The 25,800-nt window shown below is 48.3% G+C and overlaps 2 protein-coding genes across 2 annotated transcripts; both read right to left on the reverse strand.

Annotated features, from left to right (window-relative positions):
• Positions 1-616: 616 nt before the first annotated feature.
• On the reverse strand, positions 617-4,044 carry LOC142788371 (uncharacterized). The gene is made up of 2 exons (XM_075884947.1): positions 3,749-4,044; positions 617-1,102 (listed from the first exon to the last, which is right to left on the reverse strand). Exons 1-2 carry the CDS (start codon positions 3,973-3,975, stop codon positions 673-675), a joined length of 657 nt encoding a protein of 218 aa, XP_075741062.1. The 5' UTR covers positions 3,976-4,044; the 3' UTR covers positions 617-672.
• A 3,081-nt stretch (positions 4,045-7,125) lies between these two features.
• On the reverse strand, positions 7,126-25,089 carry LOC142788382 (uncharacterized). The gene is made up of 6 exons (XM_075884950.1): positions 24,736-25,089; positions 18,176-18,432; positions 16,706-16,949; positions 14,538-14,922; positions 10,258-10,556; positions 7,126-7,611 (listed from the first exon to the last, which is right to left on the reverse strand). Exons 1-6 carry the CDS (start codon positions 24,888-24,890, stop codon positions 7,182-7,184), a joined length of 1,770 nt encoding a protein of 589 aa, XP_075741065.1. The 5' UTR covers positions 24,891-25,089; the 3' UTR covers positions 7,126-7,181.
• Positions 25,090-25,800: the final 711 nt, after the last annotated feature.

The raw sequence follows: 25,800 nt of genomic DNA on the forward strand, positions 1-25,800 counted from the left end.
ACCCAGCGTTACAGAAGATTAGAATGATCATGGTTCGGTACCTTACCGAACAGATGGAAACTCAGGGTGAAGAAGCATTTATCAGAAGGTGGCATACACGTTTTTTTTTTGAGTTTGAAACGGGAATATTGAACTTCCTTCACTGCCGTTTTAACTCGGAGAAAAAAAATCGCTTCTCGTCGCACGTAATATATGAATCTGTTCCAATTTACTGCTTTTTTGTGTTTCTTTTCTCTTTGTTTTCTTGAGTGATTCGTTATCTGTGGGAATATTGGAAGTGCTGTGTGTTACATCCTGTCTGTGTTCTCTTGTTTGTACACGCCACTGAAGTGATTTTGTTACACCAGACAGTTGTACTCACCTAAAATGTTGTTACCAGTTTGCAATAAACTTTCCTGTTTCGCCCCTAAAACTCTTCAGTGACATATCCGCGCAAGCTGCGCGTGACTCCCTGGGAGGTGCCCTCCAACCAACACCCCCTCCAACGCGGCTGTGGAGGTTGCCTCATGCCCCTGCGCATGATACGACTAAACCGCAATAGCAGCTCGTGCGTTCTTATCACATTCGTAATATCGCGAATAAATTGTATTTTCAAAAAAGATGTATATAACTAATGTTCCACACCGGGCACAAAGCAGTTATTTTATTTGCACTGTCATCAGAGTGCCACGATTATGCCTCTTCGAAGTCGGCATGCTTTGCATCGTAGCTTGCTGCGCGATCCTCTCGCGGCACAACGTCAGACAATTCGACAGCAGCGTCTCGAATCAGCACCGCATGGTCACGACGCCGCGCGAAGGCATCGTCATCGAACCAGACGCCTGGCCGCGCAGGTTCTGTCGTAGGCTGCTGGGTCGACGGCGCAGTGTTCGCTCGTGAGACAGGTGACACCCAAACCCTGGGCTGTACGAACGCTGCCCACGAAGTGGACGCCTCGGTCGTGGTTGCTGCAGTTGGTTCCTTCTCGTGCTGACGCACGTGTCTGCATGGATCCCCACTCATCGAGATGGCCACGTGGCCGTGTCGACCGATTCTCACGGCTGCTCTAGTGGACGACGTGTAAGGCGGCCACTCTTTTCCGCCGAGGATCTTCGGAACGCGCCTGCAAGCACGTGATATGAAAGGGAGGAATGTAACAAACATGCAGATTCAACGCATACCGAGAAGATGCATGGAATTAACAAGGCCATGACGCGGTCGGCCAACAATCTGTTATTTTCTGCGGGAAATAGAAGAAGGTCCACTGTGCTTACATATAAAAATGGACTGTAAATTAATATTTCAGTGCTACATAAGCCCAATACGTCACTGGCTGTACTCCCTGCTCAACGCCGGCTGCCGCCATTTTGTCATGGCGTGTTACGCCATGCACCTCATGGAGCGGCGGAAACGGAGGAAGAAACATTCCATAGCGGCGGAGCCATTTTTTAAAGTTTTGTTGAAGTTTCAGTCGCTGCAAATCGTCCGATTTTAATGCCAAGCTGATAAAGAAAAAAATGACAGCAAATCCACGAGGTAAATGATGACGAGTGGGGCAAAGCGGACGGACGGATGGGTGGACGCATGAACGGATGCATGGACAGACGGAAGCACGGAAGAACTGATGCACGGACGGATGGACGCACAAAAGGACTAATGCACGAACGCACGCATGGACGGACACATGGACGAATAGATGCACGGAAGGACGCACAGACGGACGGGTGGCGGACGGACCCACGGACGGACACACAAATGAACGCTTCACCCCACTCAGCATCATTCCCTCCATGGATATGCTGTGACACCGTTTTTATTCACATGCAATGCATTTCTATTGGCTTTTACGACTACGATGACTACGATTGATATAATATATGTGGGGTTTAACGTCCCAAAACCACCACAAGATTATGAGGGACGCCGTGGTCGATGGCCCCGGAAATTTCTACCACCTGGAGTACTACGGGTGGCTACGACGTAGGTAGCGAGCACCCCAACGTCACCGACGAGACGCCAGCCCAAGAAGCCGAGCGCAGGCGTCTTCAACGCGCCCGCCACTCTGCTTCACCATTGGGAGAAGCAAGGGTGGCTACTACGACGGTCGCGGGACTAACCCACCACCTGAGGAGCTTTGCTCCTAAAAAAAGAAAAAACAAATGCTGGGAAAAGATGAAATGGCTCGATTCCATGTGCTGCAGACTGAGCGCAGAACGAAATGTTTGTCTGGCATGCACACGCTTATAACACTCAGCACTAGTTAAGCCACAGCTAGTGAGAGCGCCAGTGTTGCCCGACTCTCATTCCACTCTCGCATTTCTAAAATATTCTGTGACAAATTAAACGCTCCACATAATGCACTGAAATTTCGCCAGTTTCTTTGTGAACGCCCAAGGGTTAACCCACATAACACATGTTGTAATCGCGAAAATGAATGTGCTGGTTCCTTTAAATTCAGATACGGGGTTTCACGCGCCACCACCATGATTTGACTACAAGGTCCAGTTCCCGATTGATTTTGACTATCCGGACTAAATCCCAGTACATGGGCGCCTTTGCTTTTCGCCATGCGGTCGGCGTGGCGAGGAATTGAACACGCGCCCTTGAACTTGGCTGTACCTTAGCCAGCTTATGTATTTGATGACTCTATGGCTGCTAAGCGGATGCCATGGAGTCAACGGTAAGTTAGTCTTCAGTAAATTATGAAGTGACGTGCATATTGAAATGTGGTGTTCATTGTTCTATTCTCTTCGTCTATTCCACGCGTACCCTGTACTGTTTGATGCCTATGCAATACTTATTTCATCATCATCATCATCACCCTGACTACGTCCACTGCAGGACAAATGCCTCTCCCATGTTATCATCATCAGCAGCGATGGCGTAGTTGTTAGAGCATCCTCCTCGCATGCGAAAGGTTCGTGGTTCAAATCCCGGTGCCGCGCAGCTCCCAACTGGATTAAAAAAAATTCGCGTGGTGATGGAACTGCATTACGAGGCCTGGGGTGCGGCCTCACCGGTAACTACCGCCGGGAACGCACTCCCTCACCAGAGAAGGATTGGCCACCCTGGTGCAGTATCTGGCCACTGCCTCCCCCATGCATACGTCAAATACTTATTTGCGTGAGCTTTATTAACATTATGCAATATTCATACTTGCCCAGTTTTAAACTTTCTTCGCTTTATGCTTTCTTCGCGAGCATTTTTACCCACATGTAACCACCACACACCCAAGCCCCATTTTTGCACGCCCCTAAGGCTATTCTTCCTGTCGTGAGTTGATCTATCTATCTATCTATCTATCTATCTATCTATCTATCTATCTATCTATCTATCTATCTATCTATCTATCTATCTATCTATCTGTCTATCTGTCTGTCTGTCTGTCTGTCTCTGTCTGTCTCTGTCTGTCTCTGTCTGTCTGTCTGTCTGTCTGTCTGTCTGTCTGTCTGTCTGTCTGTCTGTCTGTCTGTCTGTAATGGTATTGCGATGTCACGGCCCTCTATGATCACGTGATAACGGAGGCGATTGTAGCACAGCGTCGCTGCGCGTAGGCTACGCCCAGCCCGAAGCTCGCCACGGCCCTCCATGATCACGTGATGGGGGCCGCAATGTCACTACAATCACCTCAGTATGTCGATAGCGCTTAGCCGTGTGAAATAGAAATATGTCTTTATATTCAGGCTACTCCTTCGCGTTGCTTGTACCTTGACGCAACGTCCGCAGTACCCGATAGGGATATGTGAAAAGGGCGAGGGAAATCACTTGCCCCGTGTTGACAAATGAGCCAAGCGTCCTGACGAAGCTGTCCCGCACGACGATGTCTTCGCCGGTAGGGCGCACGTTTCCGAGGTCGGTGAGCAGCAGGCGCACGGTGCTGTAGTGGCCGGCGTCTTCACGCCGGAGGTACGACTCTTCGAACGAAGGCTTCGCGTTGAACACGAACCAGTGCACGGACAGGTCGCTGCTGGTCATTCGCTCGGCGAAGCGCCGCATGGGGCAACGGTACCGGACGTCGGCGTATGCCTCGCTCCGTACAACATCCAAGTTGGTCGTTCCCAATTCGCGCTGCGTACAAGAACAGTGTTGGCCTAACCACTGAACGCGTGACAACTTCGAATGTAAACGTGTAAAGAAACATTTGTTAGATTAACGCATATTTACAAACAATATAGAAATTTGTTATACTTAGAGGAAATGTCACAGTACACTGCCATACATCAGAATGACATTTATGGCAAGAGCAGAACAATAAACGTGGCTATGACGCACAATGTAATTGCAGAGTATGTAATGTAACAATGAGTGCGAAAGAAATTTTACAAAAAATAATGCGAAACGTAAGAATGGTTTTGTTGATGTAGCGTATTCAGATTTACAACAGTACTCTCTCAATTATTTGCGAGTCAAAGTGGTACCTACCAGCTGTCTTTGAGACGACTGCGCTACATTTATTTTTTGTATTTCAAAACGTGACTTTCGTTTTAATAAGGCATTACAATGGTTGGAGCCAAAACAAAATAAAAAATCCCAAGCATTTCCCCGAGGGTGAACATGGTTAAGTGCGAATGCACGGGGTGATGCTATGAGGGGTATTTATTAATTCGCACTATTATATTTATTATTCACACTATGGTGCCTTTATGGTGTATTGGTTCCCGGGAATCGCAATTTGATCACACGGGGGAGTTTACGTTAACTCACTGGCGAATACCAACGGATTTTAACTTTACTCCCCCTCATAGCATCACCCCGTGCATTCGCACTTAACCACGTTCACCCTCGGGGAAATGCTTGGGAGTTTTATTACTGATGATGATGACTGAAGTGTAATTAATGAATTTAAGTGTTGTTTGTCATGAAGCATTTGTACACAGATACATTATATACGAAGTATTATTTATTTACGCTTCACGATTTTCATACGATGCATTAAATGCACACATCGCGAGCGCGTCACACACACACACAAACTACACTACAGATTAGCACCTATTCGTGTTATCGTTGTAGCTCACGGTTAGTACCAGCGCTTTGTGATCCGAGAAATGTACGGTGAGCGGATCCGGCAAGACGGAGCGGACCGTACAGTTCCTACTGGACGCCAAGTCTATGAAGCCACCGTTGATCGTGGTCGGAAACTCGAGAGACAGACACGTCATCGAGTAATTGTTCAGCATGTGGTTCACCAACCAGCCATTGTCCTTTCTAACGTCCACGTTAAAGTCACCCACCACCACAATCGGAACCGAGGGACGCGCGCGCACAAACTCACTCTCCATCGCCGCATCCATCTGCTCCAAGACGTCATCTCTCGAGAGTGCCCTAATATTCAGGGCTTTCCAATTACAGGTCTGGAGTCAGTCAGCATCACCGCTGATGCACATGACATCTCTGTGTTTGTGCGAAACCAAGGCAGTTACCGCGCTTTCTTGGAGCTGTTCGAAGAGTATGCCAGTTTATCGGGTGCTTTCCTGAATGCAGAGAAATGCAAAGCCCTTCGTTTCGGTAGCTTTCACAGCTCTTTGCCGGATGGTATTCAATTCGTGGATGCCGTAAAAGTCCTCGGGGTATATTTTCAAGATGGGGAGGTGGCCAAAAGAAATTGGGAGAACGCCGTACATCGAGCCACGCAGGTCTTCACGTACACCACTGACTTCAATTTTTCACTTGACGCCAAAGTGACGGTGGTGAAAACCAAAGCATACGCATATGCTTTTTTATATCGGGCACATTGCACTCATACCCGACTTTTTGCGAGCTGCCTTGCGTCATTGGTTGGAGCCTTTCTATGAGACGGGAAGACGCCAAAAGTTCAACAAAAGTTCCTGAAGCTCCCAAAAAGTTGTGGAGGACGCAGTCTGCCTGATGTAGTGACATTTACAAAAACACTTGCAGCTAAAACAGTTCACAAATTGTTTCAGGACAATGACTATTCTGGTCGTAGCTTATTGCTATATTGGAACGGAACTATGGGAGCCGCATTCTCGTCGGAAAGGTACCGGGGACCTCAAGCAGAACATTCACATGCCTTTTAAAAGGCAGCAGAGGGCCTCAAGCGTTCGGTTGACGGCGACGCCACCGAAGAATACTTTGTAAAGCTCGCATCCGCACGCATTAGCGAAATGTTAATCAGTCACTTGATTACTGGCGAGGAAAAACAGAGATGGAGGCCCAGCAAGTGGAAGAAATGGCGCAACAACTACGTACCGGAAATAGTTAGAGAATTTGATTGGCTTCGGCGATGGGACGCGTTGCCCACTCGTCAGAGACTGTTAAAGTGGGGCGTCGTTCCCAATGACCACTGCCCCAACTGCGGGAAAAGAAAAACGGTCCGCCACACGATGTTTGAATGCGTAGCGCCAAAGGCGTGTGGCACGTCGTGCATCGTCAATTCGGAGTGTCAATTCCTTCGAGCCAACAGCGCAGATGGGGCTTATTTGAACAACTCGTACTGTACGTCACAATGTTCGTCTTGTGGCGTCGCCGCTGTATGGCCGAAGCGCGGCGTCGTCCCCAACGAGCTGCATACCCAGCGTTACAGAAGATTAGAATGATCATGGTTCGGTACCTTACCGAACAGATGGAAACTCAGGGTGAAGAAGCATTTATCAGAAGGTGGCATACACGTTTTTTTTTTGAGTTTGAAACGGGAATATTGAACTTCCTTCACTGCCGTTTTAACTCGGAGAAAAAAAATCGCTTCTCGTCGCACGTAATATATGAATCTGTTCCAATTTACTGCTTTTTTGTGTTTCTTTTCTCTTTGTTTTCTTGAGTGATTCGTTATCTGTGGGAATATTGGAAGTGCTGTGTGTTACATCCTGTCTGTGTTCTCTTGTTTGTACACGCCACTGAAGTGATTTTGTTACACCAGACAGTTGTACTCACCTAAAATGTTGTTACCAGTTTGCAATAAACTTTCCTGTTTCGCCCCTAAAACTCTTCAGTGACATATCCGCGCAAGCTGCGCGTGACTCCCTGGGAGGTGCCCTCCAACCAACACCCCCTCCAACGCGGCTGTGGAGGTTGCCTCATGCCCCTGCGCATGATACGACTAAACCGCAATAGCAGCTCGTGCGTTCTTATCACATTCGTAATATCGCGAATAAATTGTATTTTCAAAAAAGATGTATATAACTAATGTTCCACACCGGGCACAAAGCAGTTATTTTATTTGCACTGTCATCAGAGTGCCACGATTATGCCTCTTCGAAGTCGGCATGCTTTGCATCGTAGCTTGCTGCGCGATCCTCTCGCGGCACAACGTCAGACAATTCGACAGCAGCGTCTCGAATCAGCACCGCATGGTCACGACGCCGCGCGAAGGCATCGTCATCGAACCAGACGCCTGGCCGCGCAGGTTCTGTCGTAGGCTGCTGGGTCGACGGCGCAGTGTTCGCTCGTGAGACAGGTGACACCCAAACCCTGGGCTGTACGAACGCTGCCCACGAAGTGGACGCCTCGGTCGTGGTTGCTGCAGTTGGTTCCTTCTCGTGCTGACGCACGTGTCTGCATGGATCCCCACTCATCGAGATGGCCACGTGGCCGTGTCGACCGATTCTCACGGCTGCTCTAGTGGACGACGTGTAAGGCGGCCACTCTTTTCCGCCGAGGATCTTCGGAACGCGCCTGCAAGCACGTGATATGAAAGGGAGGAATGTAACAAACATGCAGATTCAACGCATACCGAGAAGATGCATGGAATTAACAAGGCCATGACGCGGTCGGCCAACAATCTGTTATTTTCTGCGGGAAATAGAAGAAGGTCCACTGTGCTTACATATAAAAATGGACTGTAAATTAATATTTCAGTGCTACATAAGCCCAATACGTCACTGGCTGTACTCCCTGCTCAACGCCGGCTGCCGCCATTTTGTCATGGCGTGTTACGCCATGCACCTCATGGAGCGGCGGAAACGGAGGAAGAAACATTCCATAGCGGCGGAGCCATTTTTTAAAGTTTTGTTGAAGTTTCAGTCGCTGCAAATCGTCCGATTTTAATGCCAAGCTGATAAAGAAAAAAATGACAGCAAATCCACGAGGTAAATGATGACGAGTGGGGCAAAGCGGACGGACGGATGGGTGGACGCATGAACGGATGCATGGACAGACGGAAGCACGGAAGAACTGATGCACGGACGGATGGACGCACAAAAGGACTAATGCACGAACGCACGCATGGACGGACACATGGACGAATAGATGCACGGAAGGACGCACAGACGGACGGGTGGCGGACGGACCCACGGACGGACACACAAATGAACGCTTCACCCCACTCAGCATCATTCCCTCCATGGATATGCTGTGACACCGTTTTTATTCACATGCAATGCATTTCTATTGGCTTTTACGACTACGATGACTACGATTGATATAATATATGTGGGGTTTAACGTCCCAAAACCACCACAAGATTATGAGGGACGCCGTGGTCGATGGCCCCGGAAATTTCTACCACCTGGAGTACTACGGGTGGCTACGACGTAGGTAGCGAGCACCCCAACGTCACCGACGAGACGCCAGCCCAAGAAGCCGAGCGCAGGCGTCTTCAACGCGCCCGCCACTCTGCTTCACCATTGGGAGAAGCAAGGGTGGCTACTACGACGGTCGCGGGACTAACCCACCACCTGAGGAGCTTTGCTCCTAAAAAAAGAAAAAACAAATGCTGGGAAAAGATGAAATGGCTCGATTCCATGTGCTGCAGACTGAGCGCAGAACGAAATGTTTGTCTGGCATGCACACGCTTATAACACTCAGCACTAGTTAAGCCACAGCTAGTGAGAGCGCCAGTGTTGCCCGACTCTCAGTCCACTCTCGCATTTCTAAAATATTCTGTGACAAATTAAACGCTCCACATAATGCACTGAAATTTCGCCAGTTTCTTTGTGAACGCCCAAGGGTTAACCCACATAACACATGTTGTAATCGCGAAAATGAATGTGCTGGTTCCTTTAAATTCAGATACGGGGTTTCACGCGCCACCACCATGATTTGACTACAAGGTCCAGTTCCCGATTGATTTTGACTATCCGGACTAAATCCCAGTACATGGGCGCCTTTGCTTTTCGCCATGCGGTCGGCGTGGCGAGGAATTGAACACGCGCCCTTGAACTTGGCTGTACCTTAGCCAGCTTATGTATTTGATGACTCTATGGCTGCTAAGCGGATGCCATGGAGTCAACGGTAAGTTAGTCTTCAGTAAATTATGAAGTGACGTGCATATTGAAATGTGGTGTTCATTGTTCTATTCTCTTCGTCTATTCCACGCGTACCCTGTACTGTTTGATGCCTATGCAATACTTATTTCATCATCATCATCATCACCCTGACTACGTCCACTGCAGGACAAATGCCTCTCCCATGTTATCATCATCAGCAGCGATGGCGTAGTTGTTAGAGCATCCTCCTCGCATGCGAAAGGTTCGTGGTTCAAATCCCGGTGCCGCGCAGCTCCCAACTGGATTAAAAAAAATTCGCGTGGTGATGGAACTGCATTACGAGGCCTGGGGTGCGGCCTCACCGGTAACTACCGCCGGGAACGCACTCCCTCACCAGAGAAGGATTGGCCACCCTGGTGCAGTATCTGGCCACTGCCTCCCCCATGCATACGTCAAATACTTATTTGCGTGAGCTTTATTAACATTATGCAATATTCATACTTGCCCAGTTTTAAACTTTCTTCGCTTTATGCTTTCTTCGCGAGCATTTTTACCCACATGTAACCACCACACACCCAAGCCCCATTTTTGCACGCCCCTAAGGCTATTCTTCCTGTCGTGAGTTGATCTATCTATCTATCTATCTATCTATCTATCTATCTATCTATCTATCTATCTATCTATCTATCTATCTATCTATCTATCTATCTATCTGTCTATCTGTCTGTCTGTCTGTCTGTCTCTGTCTGTCTCTGTCTGTCTCTGTCTGTCTGTCTGTCTGTCTGTCTGTCTGTCTGTCTGTCTGTCTGTCTGTCTGTCTGTAATGGTATTGCGATGTCACGGCCCTCTATGATCACGTGATAACGGAGGCGATTGTAGCACAGCGTCGCTGCGCGTAGGCTACGCCCAGCCCGAAGCTCGCCACGGCCCTCCATGATCACGTGATGGGGGCCGCAATGTCACTACAATCACCTCAGTATGTCGATAGCGCTTAGCCGTGTGAAATAGAAATATGTCTTTATATTCAGGCTACTCCTTCGCGTTGCTTGTACCTTGACGCAACGTCCGCAGTACCCGATAGGGATATGTGAAAAGGGCGAGGGAAATCACTTGCCCCGTGTTGACAAATGAGCCAAGCGTCCTGACGAAGCTGTCCCGCACGACGATGTCTTCGCCGGTAGGGCGCACGTTTCCGAGGTCGGTGAGCAGCAGGCGCACGGTGCTGTAGTGGCCGGCGTCTTCACGCCGGAGGTACGACTCTTCGAACGAAGGCTTCGCGTTGAACACGAACCAGTGCACGGACAGGTCGCTGCTGGTCATTCGCTCGGCGAAGCGCCGCATGGGGCAACGGTACCGGACGTCGGCGTATGCCTCGCTCCGTACAACATCCAAGTTGGTCGTTCCCAATTCGCGCTGCGTACAAGAACAGTGTTGGCCTAACCACTGAACGCGTGACAACTTCGAATGTAAACGTGTAAAGAAACATTTGTTAGATTAACGCATATTTACAAACAATATAGAAATTTGTTATACTTAGAGGAAATGTCACAGTACACTGCCATACATCAGAATGACATTTATGGCAAGAGCAGAACAATAAACGTGGCTATGACGCACAATGTAATTGCAGAGTATGTAATGTAACAATGAGTGCGAAAGAAATTTTACAAAAAATAATGCGAAACGTAAGAATGGTTTTGTTGATGTAGCGTATTCAGATTTACAACAGTACTCTCTCAATTATTTGCGAGTCAAAGTGGTACCTACCAGCTGTCTTTGAGACGACTGCGCTACATTTATTTTTTGTATTTCAAAACGTGACTTTCGTTTTAATAAGGCATTACAATGGTTGGAGCCAAAACAAAATAAAAAATCCCAAGCATTTCCCCGAGGGTGAACATGGTTAAGTGCGAATGCACGGGGTGATGCTATGAGGGGTATTTATTAATTCGCACTATTATATTTATTATTCACACTATGGTGCCTTTATGGTGTATTGGTTCCCGGGAATCGCAATTTGATCACACGGGGGAGTTTACGTTAACTCACTGGCGAATACCAACGGATTTTAACTTTACTCCCCCTCATAGCATCACCCCGTGCATTCGCACTTAACCACGTTCACCCTCGGGGAAATGCTTGGGAGTTTTATTACTGATGATGATGACTGAAGTGTAATTAATGAATTTAAGTGTTGTTTGTCATGAAGCATTTGTACACAGATACATTATATACGAAGTATTATTTATTTACGCTTCACGATTTTCATACGATGCATTAAATGCACACATCGCGAGCGCGTCACACACACACACAAACTACACTACAGATTAGCACCTATTCGTGTTATCGTTGTAGCTCACGGTTAGTACCAGCGCTTTGTGATCCGAGAAATGTACGGTGAGCGGATCCGGCAAGACGGAGCGGACCGTACAGTTCCTACTGGACGCCAAGTCTATGAAGCCACCGTTGATCGTGGTCGGAAACTCGAGAGACAGACACGTCATCGAGTAATTGTTCAGCATGTGGTTCACCAACCAGCCATTGTCCTTTCTAACGTCCACGTTAAAGTCACCCACCACCACAATCGGAACCGAGGGACGCGCGCGCACAAACTCACTCTCCATCGCCGCATCCATCTGCTCCAAGACGTCATCTCTCGAGAGGTTCGGGGCCAGGTAGACGGTCACAACCAGGACGGCATCGCCGGAGTAGGCACTGGTGTAGACGGAGGCGTACAGCGAGTCGTCTCTGAGCGGCGAAGTACGCTCGTTTCTCACGCCGGAAATGCAGCTCAGTTTGTTATCGAACCACAGCCGGTCACACACGGCGCAGCTGTGACCGAAGCTGCGATCCACAAAGTCGCGTTTGAAACGCGCGTCCGGACGAGCAAAGTCCAGGGCTCGCGCCCTCTCCCGCGCGGCACGTTCACTGGCTCGAACGGCTTCAGGAACGTCCACTCGCCGTTGACGATTGCGAGCGGCGTCTTGACGCCGGCCTTCATCGCCCTTCTCCGCCTGACGCTTGCGTTGTCGTTCCGCTTCTTGGGCCGCGTTCGCGGCTCGATGCTGACGCCTCATCTCGGCCTCGCGAGCGCGCAGTTCACCATCCGCTGCACGCTTCGCCAGCTTGTCCTCGGCCTCGCGAGCGCGAAGTTCGGCATCCTCTGCACGCTTCGCCCGCTTGTCCTCGGCCTCGCGAGCGCGCAGTTCGGCATCCGCTGCACGCTTCGCCCGCTTGCACTCGGCCTCGCGAGCACGCAGTTCGGCATCCGCTGCACGCTTCGCCCGCTTACGTTCGGTCTCACGAGCCCTTCGCAGCGCCGCCTTGTCTTCCAACGTCGGCGAAACCACCGCGGTACCGTCACCTCCAACGACGGGTGCAGTGCTGGCATTCGGTTGTACTGCATTCGTTGTTGATGGTTGCGTTGCCTCCGGGACATTTATCGCACGACCCGCTCTCGACGGGAGACTGAGAGAGAAGGCGAGCGCGTGAGAGAGAGGGGTGCGCGCGCAGCTGCAGCGAGCGAGGAGACCGGAGGAGCGAGCGAAGGGGGATATCAGCGTCGCGTCCATGGCTTATTCGGTAGAGCGTCGCGCTCCGGCCCGCCAACTCCTCTTTCTTTTAAAGATAGAGAGAAGACTGCGGACGCCGCCGACGGCGGTGGATGGTTTGGGGTCGCTTATAAAGTGTATTCACACTTAAAAATATAAACGTTGATATTCGCAAAAACTTATAGCGCATGCTAAATTTTGGTTTATCAAGAAGTTGCCCCGTGGGATGAAAATAGGATAAGTTCGCTATTTGCGGAAGCGTGTGTCGGTGTAGCTGATGCCCACATATATTATATACGTTGGCCCACACAAACGCACAATAAAATATGGTTCATGCAAGGTATAATATATCAGTAATATTAGCCCATTTGAAAAAAAATGCGGGCAACGAGATAGCACACTACTAGCAGATGACAGCGATTTTGCAACTTATTCAATGTGATGGCTCGCGGAATAATTTCATATTATTTTGTGATAATCTGTTAGGCTTGAGCACGCAAACGCGAACAGCTGGAACAAACGCGGCCACCAGCGATAGCGCTTGAATGTTTGATGTCATATGTATGAATACCTATGCGCCCTCTGCGGAACAGATTGCCGATGGCTAACGTTTTCTTCGCCGAAATCAGTTGCTTGCTGTTGTTTGAGTTTTCGTTTCCCGGCCACAAGTACGGCCAAATAAATAGTTTTATATTAACTTGAATACGCTGACTGCTGTTTACGTCAACGTCTCGATCCCATGACAATATCTTTTCTAAAAGGTAATACCTGTAGTACGTTGTGTTACATAAACATTTCAATGGGAGCATCCAAGAATAGACTATGATTTAGACTAGACTGCCTGTTTCTTGTCGTAAACAATAAGGCGTTTGATTTTAGCTGTTGTTAAGTGTGCTAAATATAACTGCCTTCATTGGCGAGACGTGGGCGGGGGGAGTCACGAATTTTTATATTACTTATTACAAGCCTTCGAGATGGTCATGTTACACTCCCTTCCAGTTTTTTTCCTATTCCTGTACACCATAGCCGGCAATGAGCGAGTCACTGCTATGCCCACGGCGGGGGCTACACAAACATAACGTGCTGTTGCTGTGTACCAAGTGGTGACTTTAATCACAGTTCACGACGACCATGTTTCAATGTGTAAGGAACTGAAAAAAAAAAACTATTTTCCCGAAAGGAAAACTGATTGGATGCGAAGCAGCAGTAATGCGCACGGCGTTGACCCGGTTGGAACGGGCGTCGACGCGCGTGCTAAGAATGGTTTGAAGCGAGACTCGGTGTAGCATTTACTCAAGTAAACATTTGTTTGAAACGCAAAGACACGGAAGGCGGGTTGGGTTTCGTGTGTCATCGCAGATAAACGAGCCGAAAGAGTACTTGCACTCGAAGTTCGGTCTAGCGTTGCGGGCGGTGGAGAGGGTGGAGTGAGAGAGAAGTGTGTTGCGAGTGAGCGGAGAAGCCGGCAGCTGCGGGCGCTGCGGCGAGCGTGCTGTGAGTGAGGGAGAGAGTACCTTCAGGGTGCATCTGCGATAGAAGCGTGCGAGGGGAGCGTGACATGAACGCGCAGCTGTGGCGTGACCTACTTGGCACCGCTCCAACACCCGTGGCAAGTAGAACGCGCCACGCGTTCATACGGACGTACGTACGTACGGCGTTACACACGTGAGTCAAAGAGCTGCCTCGCGTCTAAAATAGTTTGAGACATAAAATCGCTTGTTTTAACAAAGGACGATAATTTATACAAAGAAATAACTTCTCATTTGCGCTTATTTTTTATCGTTAAACTTAAGTTCTCAAGCAAGCTTACTTTCAATAAAAGGAGGATTCCGAGACCAACCTGGTAATTGTCTAGAAAAACGGAGACATTGTCTACGCCCTGGGAAGTGAGCCAGTGATACATCCAATCCTGAGACATGTCGTGCTGCGTCGTCATTCGGCCCACTAAGTGGGAACCCTCGTCGGAAGCGGTTCCCAAGAGAAGCGACCCGCGTGGTCTGCTGATGTGCGACTCGTTCGCAGCAGGGATATCGTCCATGCCTGTGGAAGGATCCTCGAGGCGTCCGTTGAGCCCCCTCAGCCGGGGTACGAGCATCGAGGACGGAAACCTTCTGAGACACGGCAGAATCTCCTCCACGGAACTGACCTCGTCGAAGCTCTCGCACTGGACACGGCGGGCCAGAATACGCATGTTCTTCGTAGTCACATCGGCGTCTTTCATGTACCTGCGTAAGCGTTGTGGAAGCATTTGTTGCCCTCTTTGAGATATGCTTTAGAAAGCAAGCGGCAGACGAGAGCTTCCACACAGTTTCATTCATAGGTTTTGTTAAAACAACTGCTAATAATAATAATTGTTGAGGTTTTGCGTCCCAAAACAATATAGGACGGACGCCGTAGTAGAAGGCTCTGAAGACTTCGACCAACTCTTAAGGGTTCTTTAACGTGAACTTAAATCTGAGTACATGGGCCTCCAGCATTTGGCCTACATCGAAGAGCAGCCGCCGAGGTCGGAATTCTATCCCGCGACCTTCGGACATACTTCTAATGCTTAAGACGATGCCGGTGAGTTTAAAGCATAAAACCTGTCTTGTAAGTGCGATATACATCTCCGAAATGGTTGTGGCGTTAACCGGCATGATTAATGAAAAGCTGTTGCTAAACGCGTGAAACATCTCGCACAAATGCACCCCAAGGATGCATAATCAGGGTACGGCTGAACAATCACGGTGAATATAATTTTGATGGCTCCTTCAATGTAACCGGGGCTTTGAAGTGAAAGTGGTTGGTTTCGATGGCAGTAAACAATTCGCTTTCGACTCAAGCCTACAGTCATTGCTTTCTAAGGCTCACACATCTGAATTACGCAATGTGTGAAGCTTTTCTCTTGCGGAGGCCTCACCCGGCGTAAGGGCTCCCGCTAATCATGACGAAGCGCTGCACGTCCGCGATTTCGGGCTGAGTGCCGAGTATCCAGTGGCCAACAGACGCGGCTCCTGCGCCATGTCCTGCGAGAACCATGCGAGACGCGTTGCCGCCGAAGAAGCCCACGTTCTCTCTTAGCCAGCGGATGGCAGTGAGCTGGTCGCCCAAACCCAGGAACAGGAGCTCGGACTCGTTCCGCGTGGAATGACCTAACAGACCGAGCCTGTAATTGGGTATGGCAACCACGGCGTCTGCCTTGGACGACAGCACGGCACCGTCGTACACCCTGTACACGCACCAGAGAAGTGTCATAAAGAACGCGTAGATTGCTTGTTTTGCAATGCAGTTACACAGACATTCCAAGCTAGAGTTCGACGTAGGTGCTGGCATATGGTACTCCATACTAAGCCAAAACGCAGTAAGACGCGCTTCAAAAAAGTTGACTGTTGGGCAAGTTGGTGTTTTGACATATAACGATCGTGAGAGCGCAACTACACGCTTGCCCTCGTCTGTTCTTTCTCGTGTGTCCTGCGTAGATGCGCTCTCACGATGGTTTCGACACAGAACACTTATATGGTTTCTATGGCAATAAGAAACGTTCGTGCCAGCGCGCGCAGCCATGGAATCAAGGGAAGGTCCCATGCACGGTAGACGGAGAGCACATTCGGGCAGGATATATAGGGAAAGCAAAAACGTTAGGGGAATAGCCAGATTTTGTGTTTTTTAGGGGGGGGGAGTCCAATACTATATTATGTTTTTGCGTGCGTTTGTGTATGCGCCTCTTCATATACGCTTGCAAAACTGGAAAATTTTTGGTCGAATGTTTAGATGCCCAACTTAAGAGCCTCTCCCACATGCCAATGTTGGGCGCGTTCAGAAATCGAATGAAGAAAAACATGACATTTGTATTGTTTTTGCGCGCAGGGTTAAACTTTCCGAAATAATCTTACCTTCGTTAACATCGCTTGACCCCACCATTACCGCATTTTATGTAAAAATGGGAACTTGAAACACGAACAAAGTGATCATGCACATTTCACACGAAGAGAGTTGGCCGTGAGTAAAAGCATGGATTTCAGTACGCACCTGTTTCCACCATGGTGAAGATCTCCTCCGTGAAAGAACACGATAACGGTGCGAGTTCCACAGTCCCGACCCTGGAACAGGCACTGCGTGTCCGGAGTCCACAGGCTCAAGTATAGGCAATCTTCAGATGTCCTCTCGAGATCAATGTGCATCCAGCTCGGGGTAATCGTGCTGTCTTGAGGGCAGGGGAGGGCTCGCTCGACGAAATTAATCCTTCGCTTGGACGAGGCATTGTTCAGGTGCGCTGAAAAGTGACAGTCAGCTGCTCTCCAAACCCTGCAGTTCATTGGCTACTGTCTGGTTAGATTCCAGTTGAAGTTGTTATAGAGCGAAATGTTATTGGTTGTGATTTACTCCTGTTTGTGTGCGTGCTCATGCACTACTCAATCTTTTATAATGCGTCGTGGTTAAATGCAATAACGTGTTGCGTGGATGCCACATCTGCGTATTGTTTATGGTTCGTGTTGTGGGGGTGATAACACCCTGTAAGGTTTTCTGCGCTTCATGGCAAACGTGTCTCGCGCATAGGCCACATTTCGGGTTCACCACTATGTGGGGTTTAACGTCCCATAATCACCATATGATTATGGGAGACGCCGTAGTGGAGGGCTCCGGAAATTTCGACCACCTGGGGTTTTTTAACGTGCACCCAAATCTGAGTACAAGGACCTACAACATTTACGCCTCCATCAGAAATGCAGCCGTCACAGCCGCCACGGCCGGAGTTCGATCCCGCGACCTGCGGGTCAGCAGCCGAGTACCTTAGCCCCTAGACCACCGTGGCGGGGCTGGGTTCACAACTATACCAAGCGGTAGGTGTCGTTGTGCCCGCGAGTGTTTGTTATCACCATCATCATCATCATGGTTGTTAGAACGGTAGCGCCGGCGGTTACCCCTGGTGGAAGGCCAGTGTGGCGTATCAAAATGGGACAAAGCACCACGGTCTCGGAGTGAACGGACACAGTAGATGCAGTCGGAACAAACCAAACAACACACAATTATTTAACTGCGGTTGGAACAACGATATGGTCAGCCAAATTATTACTCCTCTCTCCTCTGCAATTACCAAGCTTCCCGCCAGGCGCCACCGCCCGTGCTACCGTTTTAACGACCGTGATGATGATGGTGGTGGTGATAAACGCTCGCGAGCACAACGCCACCTAGTGCTCGGTAGTCGCAAACTTGAAAGGCGGCTATGCGCAAAACAAGTGCACCGCGAGGCGCAAACAACTTTGCAGGGGCGATAGCACCCCCACAGCGTGTATGTCTTGGTGCTATATTTACAACCTGGTCGTCTAAACGCGATTGTCAGAATATGATGGGTCTGCGCGGGAACGTAAAGCCAAACAGGGCTATAGAGCATAAGGCCGAGGAGGACTCAACAGTATATTATTTCTCGCCTAACCTGGCGCTGTATCGCTAATGATATCACCATATCGGACTGGTCGAATTGTAACTACAAGTTCTTACCAACTAGAGGCTCGGCGACCTGGGATGGTTGGAAACGCAATTTGCCCACCGGTGGCACGGCGAAAGGAATTCCGAGGTAGCGAATGACCGGCTGCCCACCGTGCACAAATATTTGGTCGCCTTGAACGTGACCGAACTTGGATGACAGCGAGAACGCGTAGTTGCCTTGACGTGTCACTAAAAACTGCGATATGGCGAGGGACAGCAGGATCAGGCAGCCGATGAATATCGCCAGCTTGCAGGCGTGCGAGTTAGTGCTGCGAATTAATCAATGACACACCGTTGTAACACTTGATATGTGGGATTTAACGTCCCAAAACCACCTTGTGATTATGAGAGACGCCGTAGTGGAGGGCTCCGGAGATTTCGACCACCTGGGGTTCTTTAACGTGCACCTAAATCTGAGTACACGTGCCTACAACATTTCCGCCTCCATCGCAAATGCAGCCACCGCAGCCTGGATTCGAACCCGCAAACTGCGGGTCAGCAGCCGAGTACCTTAGCCACTAGACCACCGTGGCGGGGCAACTTGAAACTCTCTCTCTTTTTCCATGTCCGTGCATGACCTTACATTTTTAACTGGGTTGTTTTTCCGACCCACCTCATGGGATAGAATTTCGGCCGTGGCAGCCGAATGGAAGCAAAAATGCTTGAGGCCAGCGTGCTTAGATTTAGGTGGACGTTAAAGAACGTCAGGTGGTCGAAATTTCCGGAGCCCTCCACAACGGCGTCTACAAATTCATATGGTGGTTTTGAGACGTTAAACACCTACAATTGTTATTATTTCCTGCCTATTTGAAAACGAGATAAATAGTCGTAATAAGATGTTCCCTAAAAGTGGTTCAGATATGGTTCTGCAATTGATTACTTAAGTAAACGTGTTCTAACATATAAAATGAGCGTATCCAGCACGCAGGGCAAACAACAGAACTCGCATAGGTCAAAGCTATTTAACGCCCAATAATATGAGTCGACTCGAAGAAGAGATGCAAAAGCGTGCGTGATACAGATAGTGATGCATGGTTCCATTCAGTTTCAGGCGTGAGCAGTCGCCGATGCACAAGTATTATCACACAAGGAGAAGAAAACCACCATGACGCCCTGCGGCAGATGCTGCCTAAATTACTGATGAAGAGGGTGCCGACGCCAACCAGTTTACAGAGAGGAGAAGCTCTGAGGGCTGCACGGGCTATCTTGAGCGCTGTTAAATGCTGTAGTGATTTTTGCTGCAAGATTGGCGTAACCGTCTACGGTATGAACTGAACATGCGTAAAGATCAAGGACGCTTCTACAGACAAATGGGAGCAATGTAAGAGGAACGATGTTTTACAGATGCTATATGCAATTTGGATACCGATTCGAATTTTAATTGCATGTAAAGGTAAACAACAACACATGTTTTCTGCAAAACAGATAAGTATTGCGGTGATCGTCACAAGTGGACTAAAAGAGCTAGCCCGTGGTGGAGATTACAACTTATTATCACGCTTACTCTTCTAGCTGTCATGGATCGGGAGTCGCTGTATACGCTGACGTGTTGCGTGGTAAGAAACGAGAAGAAAAAAAGAAAAACAGAGGCGAAAAAAAACCCCGCCATTCTCAACCAAGTTAATTTTTCTGAAGCATTTGCAATATAAACGCTCTTGGGAGACTTGCGCAGCACATTTCACTCACTGCTTGTGCAGGAACGAACAGATGACGTATTAAAGATCGCAACCATGATATCTGAGAACGAGCAACAAACAAAGAGATCCTAATGTAAAGGCGTCGAAAGAACAAGACGAAAACCGAAACCTGGGCACAGATCAATGAAAAAAAAATCGACAGGTGTTTTGTAACAAAAGCAATTTATAGCCCATCTAGAGTGGAAAGTTGGAATTCACTATTATGCAGCAAAACCTCGTCGTCTCTTGTCGTTGCTAACAGCGTGGCGCGTCTTTCAAGTAAACGTGGACGTACGCATGGAAGAAGGGCAGGGTAGGGGGCAAGAGGGAGGTGCGAAGCCGTCCCCATTCATTGGCATTAAAGAAGAGGGCAGGGCGACGAACACAACTCTACGAACGTTTATGCAAGTGACGATGTACCAATCGGCATAACCAACAAGCACAACGTTCTATTACATTGTATACGCCGCTGTACCATGTCCTAGGGCATCTGTGTCGTGCAGCTGGTTGCAACAAATACAACTTATCCTGCTTGTAAGCGTCTGTTTCACCTACCGGTAAACTCATTCGGTATATAGCAGTAATGAGAGGGATATGCTCGGGAAGCGGCCAGATGGCCCTCTGTCGGTGCTGAAGGTGAGCTCTTGGGCGTTTGCTGCGACTTGAACATCTACAGTCTGTTCCACCCTTAGGAGTAATCTCGTTGGGCGTGACCTCGCGATGCGGCAATGATGCGGCCAGCGCGGCAGCAGCTCGCGCGTGCGCAGACGCTTGAGGGACATTGTGTTGAACGGTTGAACCGCGTCGTCGGCTACGGTGGCGCGCACTGGCCGCATCGTCTAAAGTCCCTTACTCAGGAAGCGGGTGAATTTCATCGTTGATGCGGGAACTGGGCCAATATTTCTCATCTCCTCACAGTACGGCTGAGTGCCGTTCGAAATAAGCGGCGTCATCGCAGCCGCTCGTGCATTTCGGCGCCGGTCAGTGAGTGCTGCCTCAAGTGATAAAATGTCATCGAGAAGAAGCACCTACAGTGCTCAACTCGCATGTCTATAACGACGGAGCGTCGCGCGTGGAACAGCGCGAGCGTCATCTGTAGTCGCAAATACGCCCCATCTGAGTACGCTATTCACCCCGTTAATGTTCATTTAGTAGCCAGCATTAAACGAAACTTAAAATTATTACTAATTGCCAAGCCGCTTAATTGAGGCTACGGAGCTCACCGAGAGGGAGCAGCGGGCTGTGGAGGCGCCTTGTTGGTCGCTCGGCTCTCCGGTATAGAGCAGCTGCACGCGAAGTCGTACGATAGGCAGCTACTGTCGCCGATGAGCGGCTTTCGCACGGGCATCGTCGAGAAGGGGGCGGCCATCACCGAAGACGCACTTGGCAGAGGGGAAGAACTTTCGGGCAAAGGTGGGCAGCTGTCGAAGTGGGCGGTCGAGCCCGACGGGCTGTGCCGAACGGGCGCCGCCATCGAATTCCTGCAAGCCGAAGTGCTCCGCTTTCTCGACGCTGCGCTGGCACCGTCGTGTGCGTTGCAGAACGGCGTCATGTGCTCACTGGGTTCGTACAGCGGCGACAGATCGCACGAAGTTGGCAGGTCTTCCTGCATGCTGTTCAAATCATTGGTTGGCTGGTTGACCCTTGTTAAACTGGCACAACCCACCATGGGGGATCAGCCATGAAATAGATGATGCGTTGTTATAGAAATGAGTTTGTTTATAATCTCAAAATGTTTAGCAATAGATAGTTTTTAAAACAGCTCATTACCTTACAAACCTTCCCGAGGCCTCGTCTTCTTCTTCTGCTACACGCACGTGACGCGGTCAAGTGTATGGTTTTCCCTCCTTTTCTTTCTTGCTGACATCACCTTACAGATTGTTTGGAAACAGTGCCGCACGGTTATTATGTTTCTTTATTTCTTTGTTGCTGACCGTAAAACGGCTTTTCTCTTGCGATGTAGTCACCAGTCTCGGTCTCATACATGTGGCAAGCTGCGTTTTTTATCCACCGAACTAATGACACATCTGACCCTTTTATGTAGTAATAATCGCCAGCAATAAATATGGACCCTTCTTTTATTTTGCCTGGCTTCTACGACATAGTCGGTGATTACGCTCCTTCTACACCTGCTCCAGCACTGCTCAACATCCCACAGCTTATTTGAATTCTCGTTTTCAGGAAATGAGTAAAATAGTTTCTCTTTTGCTTTTTTTATTTAGTAAAGCACTGGGGGAGGTTGGGTCGTTAATTTTTCCTCTATAAAGTTATAAAGCGGAGATGAACCTTACGCACAATCACGTTCTTGATTGATGACTACATTAAAGACCAGCCTTTTCTAGGATGTGGTGAGGGAGAATACGGTCTAATTTTATAAGTGGTATAGCCGTACAGAAATTTAATCTCCGTGACATCACGCCTTTAGCGTATTGCGCAGTGAAGGGACGTTTGAAAACACCACGGCTACTGCTAATTATGCAAAACTACAAAAGCCACAAAACGTCGAAATCAGAAAAAGCAGAGCAGTAGAAACAGAAACGGGGAGCAGAGACGTGGGTCTGCTTTTTCCGATTTTGACATTTTGTGGCTTTCGTAGTGTACTAAGTATGTACCAACTTGGTTGGTTGGTTGGTTCCTCAACACCTTGGCGCAAGCCACCTAGGGGGATAGGCCATGAATGGGACGGTGTACCAACTTGCCCAACAAGCAACTCTGATAATTGATGAAGATGATGATGATGATGATGATGATTCCACAGCCATGGCTTGTACCCACTCAGGGGGATCGGCCAAGAATCGATGACTTATTGCAGTGAGACTTTTTTTTTAATATTGAATATCAAAACCAACCACCAGAGCAAAAAAAGAAAAAAGGCACCCTAGGTAAAATGAAAGGAGTGCAATAATTGTTTGTCACTCGTTCAGATCAGACAATGCATTCATTACCCTAAATAGAACTTAGCGTGGTTAAACAAAGTACCTGTTTATGTTGGAATATTTCCGCAGGAATAATAATCACACAAATAAACGTTTATTTTTTTTACTTTTATTAAGGTACTTGCAAACTGCATCAAAAACATTCTCGTGGCCGAAGCCCACGTCGGAAGCTCCAAAGGAAAGTAAATTTTCTATTGTGTGCTCTGCTTCGAATAAAGTTGTTTCACTCACTCACTCACTCTGCTTCTCCTTCTCCTCATCTTAATTAGGTGCCGATCAATTCGACGCGCTTTTGTCTACTACATGCCAGTGTCGTGCATGTATAGCATGGTTGTACAGTTTTATCGCAACAACGAGTTTATTGTTGACTGTATATAGAATGCGCGGAATGAAGGCTGCGCTCATTACATTTACAAATACGTCCGGGCTTCCGAAAATCACCAGCTTATTATCGCATTTATTAATTGCACAAAGAACCTGGATTGGTGGAGCTCTGGGCTAGCTCTCACTACCAACAATTGTGTTACTCTTGCAGTACCAATATATGCGCATTCTGAGAAGGAAAAAAATAACAAAAACAAGAGGAGGGGGATAAGATCTTTCTAGCACATTAGCACATGCCGTGATTATAGTATAGCGTGGAACGCACAACTGCGTCGATAGTTAATATTTTTGTACGTCTGTGTGCATGTGCTAGTAAAATATCTCTATCCTCTGCTTTCTCTTTTGCATGCTGCGTACACTATGGTAATTCATAATATAAATGCACTTGCTGGTAGACAGCGCCCGTCCTGTGTTGGTTTTTCTCGTTGTTGTTTCCCGCTGTTTTTTTTTTTTTAGTGTGAGTGTGATACCAACACGTTCAAGCTGGCACGCTTCTGGAATAGATTTAGGAACCTTATATTTATAAAGAGAGAGAAAAAAATCTCGTCTCGCATTCATCCGCCTTTTTAGCTCTTTTTAGAGTTGTGAATAAAGAAAGCATCAGCGCAAAAACAGACACAAGAGAACAGGATCACAAAGGCAGATGTTTGGGCTTCGTCGTTTTCGTCTGTATTTATGATTTCGCGTGACTTTCGTTCCTGTATGATGGATCTCTATGAACTGCAGATAAGCTTTCTATGGTCGTCTCCTTCACAGATATGTACGGCAGTTTCATAAACTGGAGCCGTACAGAGAGTCCTCGCCTCCGCCAGAAGTACTAGAGGCGCGTGTTTGGTGACTCATGTTTTCGATAGAATACAGCATCAGCAGCAGCTGCTGCATGAGCCTGATCATACGTAGTACTGTGATATGACGTCAGCACTGACCGTGTGGCGTAAGTGTGAGTTCACCTTCAACGCAGAGCACTTGCAAGTTCACGTATGAAGAAAAAATCAGCGAGCGCTGCTTACAAAAGCTATGCGCGCATATTAGCTATTCAAAAGAAGTGCTGGCAGATTGTTTTTCAACGATAGTTCGTGAATGTTGAGTAATAGTTGTTGTGGTTTCACGTTCGAAAACTACAATATGACTATGAGATACGCCATAAGAAGTGAAGTGTTCCGGAAATTAGCACGAATTTTCAAACCGATTTCAAGACTGTGGCACATTTTTCAGGTGCATTCATAATAAATTAGCATTTAACAGAACATTGATTGTGCCACAGCATTTCACCCTTCAGTCTCTCAAACGTGATGCAGAAATGCGGAGTAAGGAAGCTTCAATCACTCGAACATACAAAAAATTATTTCAGTTTACACAACGAAAAAAAATTCCATTTTTAATTTTGGATTTCATATTGTTATTAAGACACGTATATAGTTAGCCTTAACCGATGTTTTCCGCTGATCGAGATACTGCATGCTTTTGCCCCCCAAAAAAAGTAATTCAAGTTCTAGGCATTTCGTACATCACATCAGCACGAGGAAATGGTTCGTACTTATGATTCGCGTTAATAATAACACAGAACAGTTATTACCTGTCGAATAGAGAACACGAACTCGTAACAGGACAGTCTCCACAGGCGCAACCAGAGCGTGGTGATAGAAAAGAGTTAAGCCTGACTGTATGTCGACGAAAGTGCGATAACAAGCTCCCGATCTCTTCTCTCCTGCACATATAGAGATCCTCCATTTTGCTCCTGCTGCCTTTTTATAGGAGTGCAGCGACCGGAACCATTCATGGTCCACAAACGAACCATCCTTTTTTTTTGTGCGTGGCACGATCCGAGTCAGTCACTATACCTTACAATGGCACAATCGAGCTGCAACAAACAACGGTGCAAGTGATTTACGCTAAGAAACCCGGCGGGCGCCGACTCTTGCACTCCTTTTCATCCTCTCTCGTGCAGCTCGTCTCGGGCGTATGCGCACACAGTGTACGGCAAAGATCTTCAATAAGTGGCGACGCGATGGCGAAGCTGGCGAGACAATAGAAAAAAAGCGGGTTGTCGGGGTGATAAGGCGACCTCGCACAAAGACCGTTGTCACAAAGAACACATGCTGGCGCCTCTCTGTGTTTCCCAGTGGAGGTGTTTGCGAACGGCCTGGTGCATCGAGGACAACGGCGGATCGATATGGTGGAGCAGCGAGAGAGACCTTGCCTGCTATACACACACGGTGGCGCACGGAACCAGTGCGTGGCCTTAATTGCCGTCATCCGTGGCTCTTTACGTGGCTGAGTTGTTCCAGTACACTTCTTATAGGGGTTCGGCAAACTGCCCGCATTTCGCACCTGCTGGTTAAGTATGATACATTAGGCAAATACGTCAGTGCGTTTTTCGAGTGAACCGCTGATGAAACTGATGAATGAGCAAACCGTTACGCAGACGTATACGTTCAAAAAAAATCGTAATAGAAACAGCGCGAGGGTAATGGGACGATCCTTAAACGTCGACGTATGTTTACTACGATGATTGTGAGCGTGATGAAGTTGAGTTATTTGAAAGCAGCGAAGAAAAAAAAGACAGGTGTAACGCTCTTGCAACAGTGAAAGACGGGACTTTCTTGTCTTCGTCATCCTGCTCACACGTGCTGTCATAGAC

The sequence above is a fragment of the Rhipicephalus microplus genome, chromosome 2, assembly GCF_043290135.1.
Source record: "Rhipicephalus microplus isolate Deutch F79 chromosome 2, USDA_Rmic, whole genome shotgun sequence".
NCBI classification, from domain to species: Eukaryota; Metazoa; Arthropoda; class Arachnida; order Ixodida; family Ixodidae; genus Rhipicephalus; species Rhipicephalus microplus.